The following is a 14,749-nucleotide window of genomic DNA, read 5'->3' as shown; positions in this document are numbered from 1 at the left end:
CTGGGTTAAAGGTGTGCTATCATGCCCAGCTTTAGTTTGGGTGTTCAGCAAGGTCACATCTACTTCAACAAGTCCTTTCAAACAGTGCCACTCTCTGATGACCAAGCATTCAAATATATAAGCCTATGGGGGAGGGGGCAATCTTATTCAAACGAAAACACTAGTTTTATGTCCACTTGACTGGAGCTAGAGTCATTTGGGAAGGGGGACCCTCAGCTGAGAAACTGCTTCCATAAGACTGGCCTGGAGAGGGGTCAGAGAGACACTCAGCAGTTGAGAGTACAGGGTGCTCTTGCAGAGCTCCTGAGCTAAACCCCAGCACCCATATGGTGGCTCACAACTATCTATAACTATAGTCCTATGGGATTTGAAGCCCTCCTCTTGTGTACAGACAAACATCTATACACATGAAATTAATTAATTAATTAATTAATCAATCAATCAATTAATAGCTGGGCATGGTAGTGAATGCCTTTAATCCCAGCACTCAGTAGTCAGAGGCAGGATCTCTGTGAGTTCCAGGCCAGCCTGGTCTACATAGTGAGTTTCAGGATAGCTAGGGCTACATAGTGAGACTCTGTCTCAACAACAAGTTGGCCTGAAGGCAAGTGTGTAGTACATCTTTTCAGTGATTGCTGTAAATTCAGTGATTGCCCATCCCATTGTAGGTGGTGCCATCCCTGGGCAGGTGGTCCTATGGCTATATGAGAAAGCAGGCTGAGCAAGCCAGCAAAAGCAAGCCAGTAAACAGCATTTCCTCTTTATTGGCTCCCGCCTCCACATTCCTGCCTGGTTTGAGTTCCCACCCTGACCTCCCTTGGTGATGAACTGTGATGTGAAAGATGAAAAGCAAAACCAATCCCAATGCTTATCTTCCCCACATTGCTTGCCTTTGTTAGGGTTTCACTGCTGTGAAAAGACACCGTGACCAAGGCTACTCTTATAAAAGAAAACATTTAATTGGGGTTTGGCTTACAGTTTAAGAAGTTCAATCCATTATCATCATGGCGGGAAACGTGGTAGTGTGCAGGCAGACATGGTGCTGGAGGAGCCGAGAGTTCTATGTCTGGATCTGAAGGCAGCCAGGAGAGGACTATCTTTTATAGGCAGCTAGGAGGAGGGTATGTCTTTTCGTCACTGGGTAGAACTTGGGCAAGGGACCACAAAACCCACCCCTACTCTCCCTCCAACAAAGCCACACCCACTCAAACAAGGCCACACCTCCTAATGATGTAACGTCCAATAAGCCAAGCACATTCAATCCATAACAATTGCTCTTCCGTGGTGTTTATTGTAGCAATGGAAACCTAACTGCAGCCTCTGGGTACAACTCTTATATGTGTCCACTCTTCTACCACAAAGACAGGGAGCCGAGTGTTGAGATCAACTAGCCAATGTTTGTTTGTGGTGTAGATTTGGCTACTGCATGGATAAACTCTATTAAACAGACAAAAATTTCAGAATTTACTTCACCTTGAATATTTGTATCTGATTCACAGACATCTGTGTCTCCCTGAGAACTAACCTTTTTCACAACCAGAGTTGTGCAACAGAGTGATAAGCCAGCTGCTCAGGGAGGGAACTCCCTATGATGGGAAGAAGCCAAGCAGAGATGCTTTGCTAGACTGTAGGGAAGGCGGTCCAAGGGTGGGGTGGGGAGGCAGAGACATCACACGATTTTAGGCTGCTTTGTTTTGTGGTGAAAGTAGCCTTTGATAGTTCATGGCTGCAGGAAAATGATGCCGTGTCTCATTTCATGGTTTAAAGAAGCAAGTTGTTCGTTCCTGTGCGGGACCCGCTGGTAGACTGCTCTTCTGCCTCAGCACCGTGGTGCGGGCTATGTGGTCAAGTAGGTGACAGAGCAAGTCTGAGTGGTTCATGGCTATGTTTAGAGAGAAAGATGCTGCTGTCCCCACAGTATCAAGAATCGCCATTCCATCACCGCCGAGCCAGTTCTCCATCCTCTTCTTCTTTGTCATCTTCCTGTTCTGCCATTCTGTGTCACATTATCAAACTCCTGGTCCCAATGGCAGCTGGCCTGGGAAACGGTGTCTTGCTAAGTGTGCCAAGAAGCCCAAGGTCTTGGGTAGGAAGTCTAGCAGGTTGGCCAGGGGCACGGCTTAGGAAAATGTACAGCTGGCTGCGTAGCACAGCATCTCCAGGCCAGTGTGTGCTCGTAAGTGCAGCGCTTGGTACAGTCTTGTGTGCTGACTGTACTGTAACCACAGAGGAAGTTACCACAGGAAGTGTCCCAGCTGTTGCTTATTAGCATTAGAACAAAATTACACAAAGCAAATTGTTAGCAGACATGCTGCCCTAATCTTTAACTGGTGGCAGTAAATAAGAGTGATCCTCTTTCAAGTAAATACTAGATTTCCAAAAACCCAGCTTCCAATTGTCCGTGAAGGAATCCTGTGGGATGAGGCTAAGCCTTGGAGGAGAGACACAAGGGGGCTGGGGCTCCAGCATCCATCCCTAACTCTGCAGGGCCCAGACTGGGCTCCTGGGCAGCTGGTGCTAACTTGACAATATGGAAGGAAGCAGGACCATTGGTGCCTCTGGACATCTGGACATCTGCTGGATCCCCCTAACCCCCCTCCAGGGGCTCTCAGTCTGGTCCTCTCATGGAACAGAGCAAAATCATGTGGCAACACACAAGCAGAACAGGGACTCAGCTCTGAGTGTGTTTATGTAAAAAACAAAACCAAAGCATGTCTTTATCCATGATCTAAACAGCTCGAGCCTGCCTCCACTGGGGAACGTGGGATAGGTTATCTTTTGAGTGCATATCCCGTTGCTTGTGCACTGGGATACCTCTCCGGGTATTCTCTCTCCAGAATAGTTCTCAGGGAGAGATCAGAAGGTCTTCCAAGGCTTTCTAATGATGACTGTGTTCAACAGAACATTGGGTGTTTCTAGTTTTCTTCAGAGATTCAACAAAACCCTTCTAAAAGAATATACAAAAAAAAAAAGTTTTGTTTTAAATTTAAACCCATTTTAATTTAAAGAAGTATTCTGTGGCATCATCAGGTTCTGGCCGTCATGGGCAGGGGCGGTGGGCACAAACGGTATTGTATGGTTTTCCTAAGAAGTGTATAATTTTGTTCGTCTGGTTTGATTCTCAAACCCTCAGCCCAGCATCCCTTCCCAAGTTATCAATTCTGAGCACAGGTTTTTCTGAGGCGTTCTCTCTGCTCTTTTATTTCTGAAAGGGGAAAAAAATTGGCAATCCTGTGGAAGAGAAATAACAGGCCCATGTCCTCCCTGGCGGACATAACTGAAACACTTAGGCAGTTGTTCCTGGCTGAGGCCTCCCCAGTAAGACCTTTCCTGCGGCATCCAGGTCCTCAGGTCCTGACATTTTCACTCAGCTGATTCAGAGGAACAAGCCCAGGCACCAGGATTGTTCTGGTCATCTAGCTGTCCACAGAACAGGCCCTGCTACAATAATAGGAAACGCCTCCATGTAACAGACCATGCCGCGCCTCCGCACTACAAAGCTGGAAAGATATTTGAGAACATGCAATAGCTGCTATCCTCCCAACCACTTCTTAGATTTTTCAACTCCAGTATCTGGAGATGCATAGACACACACACACACACATACAGAGAGAGAGAGAGAGAGAGATACACATACAGGTATATAGACAGGCACAGAAAGACATACAGACACACACAGAGACATACTTTTTTTATATATATATAAACACAGTGATCTGGTTTCAGAAAGTGGCGACTCTTTTTTTTTTCTTAAGATTTATTTATTATTATATTTAAGTACATTGAAGCTGTTTTCAAACACACCAGAAGAGGGCATTGGATCCCATTACAGATGGTTGTGAGTCACGGTGTGGTTGCTGGGATTTGAACTTAGGACCTTCAGAAGAGCAGTCAGTGCTCTTAACTGCAGAGCCATCTCTCCAGCCCCATAAACAGACACATACACACACACAGGCACAGACAGACACACAGAGATACACAAATACACACACACACACATAGACAGACTCATACACACAGGCCACATCTTTTACCTAAAATCTTCACAAAGGGAATAATGTGTTTCATAAAACATTTAAAATGCTTTAGGCAACAGAACTCTCTTGGAACCCCCCTCCCCCAAGTGTTTAACAGACAAATGTAATTGGAAATGTTTGGCACATGAGCACCCACACTCTTTAATTTGGAATTATGCAAAATGTGATCATTATCCACTCCAAGCTGAAGCAATGCTGTGCAGCTGGAAGAGCAAGCCTGTGAACTGTCAGGTGTGAGTTCAAGTCCTGCTCATCTGGGCCAGGGTAACTCTTACAGTCTGACACTGGAAGGTCTGTTTAGAGGAAGTGGCCTTGCATGTTTTACATTTGAGAAGCTATTTAGCTGCGCTGTTTGACAAGATTTTTGAGAGGGATGAAAATTAATTATACTTGCAGTATTGCAATGCTGATTTGGTCAACTAATTAGATTCTATGAAAAAACAGGCAAGAAGAATTGGTTCCGCTGGGCCTTCTGTGATGTGGCAGCCCCTCATTCCAAGACTAATGAGATTGCTTCTTGGTGTTTTGTTTTATTTTGTTTTGTTTGGCCAAACCTTAAATATCTGGAATTCTACAATTGAGCTAATTTAAGGCTTCGTGTGAAATAAGACATCATGTCTGGGGACACAGCTCCAATTCCTACACAGACTTGAACTGGGTCCTAACTCTTCTTCAAAAATTATTAGTGGCCTCCCCTGACTTGTTTGGCCTTGTTTTAACTTGGGGCACCAGTGAGACATGGGTAAGTTTAGGCAGGACATTTGGCAAGCTTAATACCACCACTCACTAAGGAGCCCGTGTGCCTGGAAGAGGCACCATGAACCTCCAGGGAAGGGCAAGCGTTTGTGTGAAGTGACCGGTCTAATCTCAACGCTTTCACACACGCAGTTCTGTATGTGGGAACTGCCTGACGCTTTCTGAGACAAGGATCTAACTTCAGAGCAGCAGCGAGCACCCAGAGTTAAAAATCTTCTCATTCGGCTCATTGCTTTAACATCTTAAAGAGTCTCTTCAAGGTCTAATTCAAGGTCATTTCTGCCTCATGCTAGCAATAACAGACATCCGGGTCATCCACAGCCTGATCAGGTTCCATTCAGTGGGACGCTCTGGGACAATTTTCTCCTTCTCTGTCGTACTTAAGTCCACCACCCGTGTATATGTAACAAAGATCTTGCAGGGTCATGTCACACTCCCACAAACAGGGGACATCAAAGTGGGCCCTTATAGCACAGCATGGAATATGTCCCGTGCTCTTTACCTAAATTCTACCTGATTGGTGCAATAGGTAGATCCATCTGAGAGACCACATTTGTCTTGTTACAGTCCAGGACGTCTGGCTACACTTGCCAGCTGAGACCTTGCTCAGACTGCAGCCTGAGGGAAGATGCCTTTCTAAAATTCATACTATTGTCAAGGGAGACCCTAGGTTATCCTTGACCCTCACCTTCCCCAGATGTGTCTTTAAGGAAAAGGCTGTGCCCATGAGTTCTCTATTCATTGAGAATAAACAAAGCAGGGAGGGGATTCCATAAAGAATAGGCAGCAGAGGTCACCCTTCTGCCTAGGAAACCCTGGCTCCACCCCCCTCTCTGGACACAGCTGCAAAGGGTAGAAAATCAATTTTTTCCCATTACTTCACAGTGAAGAATAAAAACCTATTTGTAAATTGAATTAAACCCAATAAAAACACGTCTGCGTATTTGTTGAAGACTAGAAAAATTAGCCACAGACACACAGCTAAGAACGCAGCCATGAAACTAGAAATCAGCAATCCTATTTCAAACTTTGTCCAGACAGTTCCCGCCCCCCGCCTTTTTTTCAAGAAATACCCATAGCTAAATGTCACCAAGATTCTTCAGCATGCCATCATATCTGAGCCTCAGTGAGACTCTGGGAGGGAAGGGACACCAGTCTTTGTTTAGGCAGATGGTTGCTTCCGAATTTGTACCGAGTAAGTCAGTAAGTAATGGGTATGAGCTGGACCCGGCCCGACATAGCCTGATTTCTTCCCAAGTGGCAATCTGGGGTGCTCAGTGTGGACTTCATCCCCTGTCCCTGTGCAAGCGAGGTCTTGCTTATAAAAAACCCTACCCCAGCCACGCAGTCTGTGCATCCCGAAACCTCGTTAGCAGTCTGCCCTCTAGTGGAGCAAGGAAGGACTTCAGTAGCTAGGGCTCCAAAACATCCTTTCCCTTTTCTCTTCGAGAGCTGGAAAAAAACAAAAACAAACAAATGGACAAAAACCCAGCAACAAAAATTCAAGTTTTCCAGATAGTGCAAGGCGCGGTGGTCATCAGAAGACAATTTCCAGAGCTGAGTCCAGTGAAACTCGTGCTGATCGCTCCCAAGAACAGGGAGCGGTTGCCACCGCCACTGGGGGCGTCCCCACAGCCCCTGCAGGGACTTTGTGAGCCCCCTCCAGGGCTCTCCTTGTGTGACAGCATTCAGTTATCCACAAATAGCACCCGTAAAGAGTGACCAACACGACAGGAACACTGTAATAGGCTTTTTGTGATTTTTCTGACAAGTCTAGCACACGGTTGAGTGTCTGAAAGGTGGCCACGAGGAATATTAGAAAAGGCAAGGATGCACACGTTCTATAAGAAGACACAGTCCTTGTGACTGCGACGTTTAAGAGGACAGTCTACTCATGATGTTGGCCGGATGCTGGTTTGGCAGAAGTAACCTGGAGATGTGGGGCTTTGTTTCCAACTCTTTAGAACTTAGCTTGCTTTAGCTTGTCAATGTGATAGCAGAGTTTCAGTGCGGGTCCCAGCTTCAGTCCCAGGTACTTCATGATCATGTCGCTCCTCAGCAGCAACAAGGCATTGCCATCAATCTCCTGGAGAGAAGGGAAAGCCAAAGGACAGTCAGAGCAGCCAAACGGTGGCTAAGGCCCCGGAGGTGCTCCAGGGGCACCTTAAGGACAGGTGAGTAGATTAGAGTGCACATACTACTTGTTCTGGGAAAGCTCTTGGAAACAATTAAAGCAACTATGAGGCCCTCGTCCTCCCATCCCCTCCCAAAACTCAGTTGCTACCTTGCACCTTTCAGATTCCTGCCCTTTTCTGATTGAAGCAGACAAAGTTTCGCTTGCATTCCTATTATCTCATGTATATGTCATCCATCCAGGTAAAGACAGGGAGAGCCACAGACAGGTCAGCCTGAGGAGGACCAGGGTCGATGATCCTAGCTTTAAAGAGGGTCGTGAAGCTGGGAAAGGCAGGCAAGCAGATTGCCCTTAGAATACCTAAGACACGAATGTATCCCTGCCAACGCCCGAGATCCAGGCAGGCTCCAGACCCACAGAAATAAAGGTAAGTGATGTCTCTTGTCTAAAGACTCTGGATTTGTAGCAATTCGCTATACTACCAATCCAGAATTAATATCGTAAGCTGGGCAGGTAACTAATTCTTACCGTTCGCCCCACTTACTATCTTTGTATATTTCAGAAGTACCTAAGTGATTATAACATTGATGTGAAGGCTCTGTATATGAGTGAGGCCTTATGTAATGTATTTGTGTGTGTTTTCTCATTTAACCCTCTAAGCCAGTGGTTTCCAACTTGTGGGTCTCAACCCCTTTGTGGTCGATTGATCCTTTCTCAGGGGTCACCATCAGAAAACACAGATGTTTACATCATGATTCATAACAGTAGCAAAATTAGTTATAAAGTAGCAACAAAAATAATTTTTTTTATTGGGGTTATTTATTATATGTTGGGGGTTACCACAACATGAGGGACTGTATTAAGCGGTTGTAGCATTAGGAAGATTGAAAGCCACTGGTCTAAGCAGTAAGAGCACGGGATCACAGTTTGCCTGGCATATTGCAGGGTGCTATAGATGACTATTGAATGCACAGGTGGGTGGATGGGTGGATGGATGGATGGGTAGATGGGTGGGTGGGTGAATGGATGGATGGGTAGATGGGTGGGTGGGTGAATGGATGGACAGATGGATGATTGATGAACAGGTGGACAGACACATGGATAAGGACAGATGAGTGGGCGGATAGATAGGTGGATTGGTGGGTGGATGGATGGATGGATGGATGGATGGATGGATGGATGGACTGGACAGATGGATGAGTTGGTGAGTGGATAATGGTTGGATGGACAGGTGGACAGATGGATGGATGGAGAGACAGACTGGTAGGTGAATGGGTGGATAGATGATGCACGGGTGGGTGAATGGACAGAATAGATGGATGATGGATGAGTGGATTAGCAGAAAATCAGGGAAAGCCCAAGAGAGAATAGAAGAGAAACATATCCCTTAAAAACACAAATCTATCAGTGGCTCTCCTCTGACAGGCCTATGGTTGCCTTTGTCTCTCTCATCTCTGACTCATTTAAGGGCACTGCTAGAGCTTAGTCTAGATCGACAGTGTCTGGAGGATCCTCGGTCCATGCCTCTCCTTCCCTGGCCCTCCCCTCAGACCCATTACTTTCATACGTGCTTTCTGAAGAGCTCCACATGAGGTCCCAGAGCCTCAGGATCAGCATCTTTCACAAACCAGACCACGTCCTCCACGGTCCAGGTAGAAGGGTTTCTGCTGCTTGGTCGCCTGGTATCCTGTACCTCTGGAGAGGGGCTCGGGGCTGGAGGGAGTGAGCAGAGGAGGGGGACCATGAGCCAGTGAAACTCAGTGCCCATCTGGTGCTGCCTACTGGGTCACCCCCAAGTCCCTAGCTTTCCCAGACAGAGTCCTTAGTACTCTGAAGTCCACTGCATGTGTCCCTGTGACAGGTAGATGCTGTGAGTGGCTGGTCAGTGAGGCACAGTGGGCAACAGCCTCTCTGTGCTGTGTGAGTGGCCGGTCAGTGAGGCACAGTGGGCAACAGCCTCTCTGTGCTGTGCTGCCCATGGAAGAAGGCTCGGGAGAGCTCTCATCCTTGACAAACTGAAATTCTGGTTCAAAATTCTAGCTGACATTCGATTCAGTTTCTTGTTTGTGGACCAGGGTCTGCTATAGACAGCTATTGGTGCCTGGGGCTGGTGAGCCGAGTGGTAAACAAAATGGGCTTCTGTAGCCTGTGGGGCCAAGCAATACTGGGCCCTCCCTATGTTCTCTGGAGATGGCAGTGTGGCAGAACAGAGGTGGGTCTTCACTTTTGGACTTTGCACACTGGCTAATCTTCCATTTATACCTCCAGCAGCACGGGGGTGGGGTGGGGTTTGTTCATGTCTGGTCTATCTGTACCTGCTATTAGAAGAAGATGGTGTTACTTCACTACCTGTCCTTTGTCCTCAGCCCTGGGTTCATAGGAGTCCTTAGGGGGTTGGCTTTCCTGTTTGCCCTCCCTCCCTCCCCCCTCCCCCATGCTTGCCGACTCTTTGGTAAAGGCATACCACTAATGATATAGCTAATTTGTACTGTCAGTGTGGCTAGACTTAGAATCACCCAGGAGACACACCTCAGGGATGACCCAGCCTGAATGTGGGCAGTCACCCCAGAGGATGGGGTCTCAGACTGGATGAGGCACTGAGGGAAAAGGTTAGTGTGCTGGCCGGTGTTATGTGAATTCAGTCAATGCTGGAATCATTCTGAAAGAAGGAACCTCAACTGAGATAATGAGCCCACCCGACTGGCCTGTGGGCAAGCCTGTGCTACATTGGCTTGACTGATGGTTGGTGTGGGAGGGTCACTGTGGGCACTGCAACCCCCGGGCTGATGGTTGTGGGTGCTAAAAGGAAGCAGGCTGAAACATTAGGCTGACCTCAGGGAATCCCTCAGAAGAAGGGAAGGAAGGATTGTAGGAACCAGAGGGGCCAAGGAACAAGAACAAGAACTCAACTCACCCAATCAACTAAGCAGGCAGGGCTCAGGGGACTCACGGAGACTGAAGCAATAATCAGGGAGCCTGCATGGATCTGGGCTAGGTTATGCATATGTTAAAGTTATGGTTGCTTGGTGCTCTTGTGGGAGTCAGGGTTTCTCTGACTCTCTTGCCTGCTTTTGGGACCCTTTTCTTCCTACCGAGTTGCTCCATCTAGCCTTGATGTAAGGACTTGTGCCTATTCTTATTGTAACTTGTTATGCCCTGTTCGGCTGACATCACTGGGAGGCTGCTCTCTTCTGAAGAGAAACAGAGGGGCAGTGGATTTGGGGGAGAGGGGAGGTGTAGAAGAGGGACTGGGAGGAGAGGAGGGAGGGAAACAGCAGTCAGGATGTATTATGTGAGAGGAAAAAAGAAAATGAAAGAGAGAGAGAGAGAGAGAGAGAGAGAGAAAGAAAGGGGGAAGGAAGGAAAGAAAACAGGGAGGGAGGGAGGAAGGAAGGAAAGAAGGAAGGGAGGGAGGAAGGAAGGAAGGAAGGAAGGAAGGAAGGAAGGAAGGAAGGAAGGAAAAAGAAATGCAAGAAGAATGGAAGAAAGAAATCCAGCAAGCAAGCAGAGCAAGCCATCGGGTACAAGCCAGTCATGCCTTGAGCTCCTGCCATGATTTTTCTGGATGGCGGGATAGTGAGATGAATGAAGCCCTTTCTCCCTATGCTGCGTGTGGTCATGGTGTTTTATCACACAAAGACTCTGTAACCAAGACAACCAGGTAAGCACATGGTCTCCTCTCTGTGCTTTCTGGCACACCTGGCACTGATCAAGCTTCAATGCCTCAATTCAAGTAACTTCTGCTTCCACAGCCACCTTGTCATGAGGGGTGGTCACCCCCAAACTGTCCCCTCCCCGTTCAGTTGCTTGTTGTCAAGTATTTGCTACTAAGAATGGGGGAAGTCAGAAATGTGCCTGCAATGTACCCTGCGATGATTTTTCTGTGGGTCTCCTTGCTTCAGCTCTTTTCTATCTAGCATGGGACTGTCACTGCCTCAGGCTGTCCCAGAGACCAAGCTCTGTCTGTATGTTTCTAGCACTCACGGTCCCTCTGAGTCCCCCTTGCCTATGCACTGTGCCTCCAAGTCAACAGCTGTACTGTGGTTCCATACCTTTCCTTCTTAGATGGAAGGAAAGGAGTTTGGGAGCTTCCCCTGCTTGTTGTTTGACTGCAGTGTGTCTTAGATCATGGTAACATTCTCCATCCCGAGAAGCCGCTATAGGTACTGAAGTGGGCAAGCACTGGGCCTTCTGGTCAACCTACCACAGGTGCTCTACAGAGTGAAAGAGGCTCCCTGCACATCCCTCAGGGTAAACTGCTTGCGATGGCTATTCTCAGTTGTCAACTTGACTGTATGTGGAATGAAGTACAATCCAGGAATGGAGGGCACATCTGTGATCCGGATCCTGAGGCAAGAAGACAATTTGCCTTTGATCCAGATCTTGAGAGAACATGAACGCACACGCATGCCAGCCAGGGGCCATCAGACCCCTTCATGACCACCACGGCCATCCTTCTTGCTATCACCTACCTCTCCATCTGACCTTTATCTATCCTTCTCCTTGAATGCGTCCCACATCCTTTGTAGTACAATCACCTGCATACTGTTCTGAGCTTTAGATTATAACTCCCTAAGAATCCGCCGATGTCTATTTTCCAATCATGTATCAAGCTCTTTCCATGGTGAACAATACAGCCCAAGTCCTCTCATTACCAGGGTCATATATTACATTGACCCCCTCCACATCTGAGCAGAGAATAAATATTCTTGATATTGATGACTGTGAGATGGATCGATATGTTTTGTAAAAAAGGCTAGCTTTGTGTGAGAGATCCTTGCCACCACTTTCAGGCTAGAAAAAAAAAAAAAAAAAAAAAAGCCAAGATTCTGAGCAAAAAGCAACTGCCCTATGGGAAAATTCTAGGAGCTAAGAAGCCGGTGCCTGTCAACCTTCCCTAAGTCTTAAGACAACACAGTTTTCTTCTGTGCGTCCCTTCCTGCTCTTGATATACCTGAGAAGATTCATGTCTGCATTTGTCCTAGTTGAGAACGAGATTTCATTTGAGTTTTGCTTTGTTTTTCCCTGATTGTTTTCCTTGTTGGACATGGAAGGGTCCCATGAGGTGGTGTGGCACCAGGCATCTCACTGAGAAACTGGAGCTTTTGGAACATGGATGCCCATTTGTGAAAGATGATTTTTAGTCCATTTAAAGACATCTGCACTCAACGTGGGGCTGAAGAAGCACAGAAATCACATCTGTCTCCGGGCCCCGCCCACGGGAGCATGGCTGTTAATCAGGGTGGTAATAGATGTCCGGACTACAAAGGCGGGAAGTCTTTCGTCCAAGAATGAGTCTGCAGGGATGAGAGCGGAGGTCAAATCTAATTTCCTATACTTGGCAGGAAGGAGGGGAAGTCCGGCCCACTGATAAGATCCTGCCCAGGGTCGGGCCGCCCTTAGAGCGAGGTCAGGAACAGCAGACGCTGACTACAGCAGAAGAGAGGGCTCCTGGTCATCTTTGAGGAGAGTGTCCTCAGTGATGGCTGTAAAGACTCTTGGAGCACTGAGGCAAGTGCTATCTGTGCTTGGGACTTGGTACCAGCTGTGGGCATTTCCCCTTTTACAGGATGGTGGAAGAACAGCCAGACTGGCTCATGGGTGTTTCTGAAGGGCCTTTCAGTCACACTAGGCAGGGCAGCAGGTAAGCTAAGTCACACCCCGGCAGTTGCTCCTGGTCCAAAGCATATACATTTGCTCCAGAGAAGGACAATGGAGCTTTCCAGCGATGGGTTTGCAAAGCTGGTGCAGGTCTGTACTCACAGAGAAAAGTCAACACACCACTGGCTCCCTGCTCCAGCCAGCTGCTGAGGAAGGTGTCAGGAAGACAGATGGGGCCAGTCCAATACAGGGAGGGGCTGCAGGCAGATGTGACAGATGAACAAGATTGGATGTATTGAACAAATCTTGCTCCTGTGGGGACGGAGCGTGCAAAGCACTCACCGTCCACAGCACTGGGGAAGCTGTGCTTGGTCATGTTGCTCCCCGTGGGCTGTTAAACTGTGAAAAGTGAGACCCGGTGGTGAATGGGTACATAATTAAATCTCGTTGCTCCTGAAGGTGAATTCACAGTTAGCAGAAAAAGAGACCACTGACTGACTCCGTGCTGAAAAGCAATCCCGCCGGCGCCTTCTGAAGCATGGTGCTCAGACCACATCTGCAAATCTCTTTCCCTCTCACGCATCCCCACGAGCACACACATAATTGCCTTTCGCTCATTCATAATTCAGGAGAAACTTTAGCTAACAGAGTGGGAGAGTGGAACAAGGGAGTGGTAAGCCAGGATGAGCCAGGAGTCAGAAATCCCTACCTCCTACAGCTGTGCACTTCTCCAGGGTGTGGTGTGTGTGTGTGTTCCCTCCAACCTCAGGCACCACGTGACCCAGTGCACAGCAGGCTGCTGACAATAAGTAACACTTCTGAAGGTGTGTCCAAGGCTATGCAGAGTGTGAGGTGCCCAGGCTAGCCCACAGTCTAAGCAGAATCTGGTTTGAAACGGAGTTGTTTTACATTCTTTCAGTTCCAGCTTTTAAGATACTACAAGGCGACAGAGACCAGAGAGGAAAACCCTCATCCTTCCTTAGATTCTAATCAGATTTTTTTTTTGTCTATTTGTTTTGTTTTATTAATCCTTCAAGACAAGCTGACCTGCCAACAGGACAGAAGATGTCCCTAGGGGCCAGCAGGCCAGGTTGGGCTGCATTCCTTCTCAGCCAGAAACTGGCACTGTTAGCCCCGACCCGCTTCCCATGAAGCAATGTGATCTCCATCAGGAGCCTCTAAACACCTGTCCTTCAAAGCGCTCAAATGTCAAATCTCATGTCAGTGGATCCCATCACACTGGAGCCTTTTCTGACTCCCGGGATGAGGTGGTCGCTCAGCCCCTCCCCTTCCTTCCAGCACTGTCACACAGGCCACACTTTTCCACCTCTAACAGTAATCACAGTAACTGAGGTCTCTCTGGAATGGGATCCTTCTGCCTTGTTCACAGCTCCACCCTCAGATCTGAGAAGAGCCCTGCTTAGGAAAAAGCCTTGCTGAAGTACTCAGTGGACATCTGCAGACCAGAACACCCCAGTTTCTAGTTGTCTACTAGTAAAAGCAGCAAGGATCAAACAGGACAAGGTTGTAAAGATCAGAGTTAGCTCCAAAGCTAGGCAGTATACTTCTATGGTGTTCAATAAATATCCAGTAGTTTTAGTTCCCTAAATCCCACCGCTGGCAGGCGGCTCATCCCCTAAGGGCTCAGAAATGTGTGGTTTACAATCACTATGACCAAAGCCCCACCAGCCTGACATGGACCCCCCAAACCATTCACTGTGATTGCCTGCATCATCCCAGCCCCCTCTCCCATCTCCCCACAATGAAGAAGCCCTTTCTCGCCTCTGCAGATCCCAGCCCTCATATGAGGCTCCCATCCTCACGCTTTCTCTAGCAGAATTGTCTCCCGTACTGACACCACAGCCCACGAAGCCAACCGCAGCCCACAGGAAACTTTTGAGCTGTAACAACAATGTATCTTGCTTTTGCTTCTACCTCTTGGAGATGCCTGTGGTTGGGAATTCTATAGCATGTGCAGGAAGCTTTGTTGTCGGAAACCTTTCATAGCTGAGTGTATCTCAGATGAGAAACAGGCGTTCCCAAATGTTCACCTGAACATCAGCAAACCCCAGGGAACCTCTTCCCCTGCTGCAGCCCAGAGAGCTGGCAGCCCAGGCACCAGCTCGTGCTGGGGCAGCGGGAAGGTGGGGGAAGGATTCACAGTGGAGGGAAAGGCAGCTGAGAACTCTGCACATCCCCCCCCCCCCCCCCCCCCCCCCCC

At 48.0% G+C, this 14,749-nt stretch overlaps 1 protein-coding gene across 3 annotated transcripts in view; it reads right to left on the bottom strand.

Moving 5' to 3' along the window:
• Positions 1–5,795: 5,795 nt before the first annotated feature.
• Scml4 (Scm polycomb group protein like 4) overlaps positions 5,796–14,749 on the bottom strand; it is a 92,846-nt gene continuing 83,892 nt past the window's right edge. For all 3 annotated transcript variants that reach the window (XM_021174730.2, XM_021174732.1, XM_029482270.1), the window contains 2 exons: positions 8,495–8,640; positions 5,796–6,879 (listed from right to left, as the gene is read on the bottom strand). In XM_021174730.2, the coding sequence (XP_021030389.1) occupies positions 6,754–6,879; positions 8,495–8,640 (272 nt within the window). In that variant the 3' untranslated portion in view covers positions 5,796–6,753. The remainder of the gene's footprint in view (positions 6,880–8,494; positions 8,641–14,749) is intronic.

This window comes from Mus caroli, chromosome 10, assembly GCF_900094665.2.
Source record: "Mus caroli chromosome 10, CAROLI_EIJ_v1.1, whole genome shotgun sequence".
Taxonomy (NCBI): domain Eukaryota; kingdom Metazoa; phylum Chordata; class Mammalia; order Rodentia; family Muridae; genus Mus; species Mus caroli.
The sequence above is the reverse complement of the archived record's forward strand: the minus strand, read 5'-3'. Positions and strand labels throughout refer to the sequence as shown.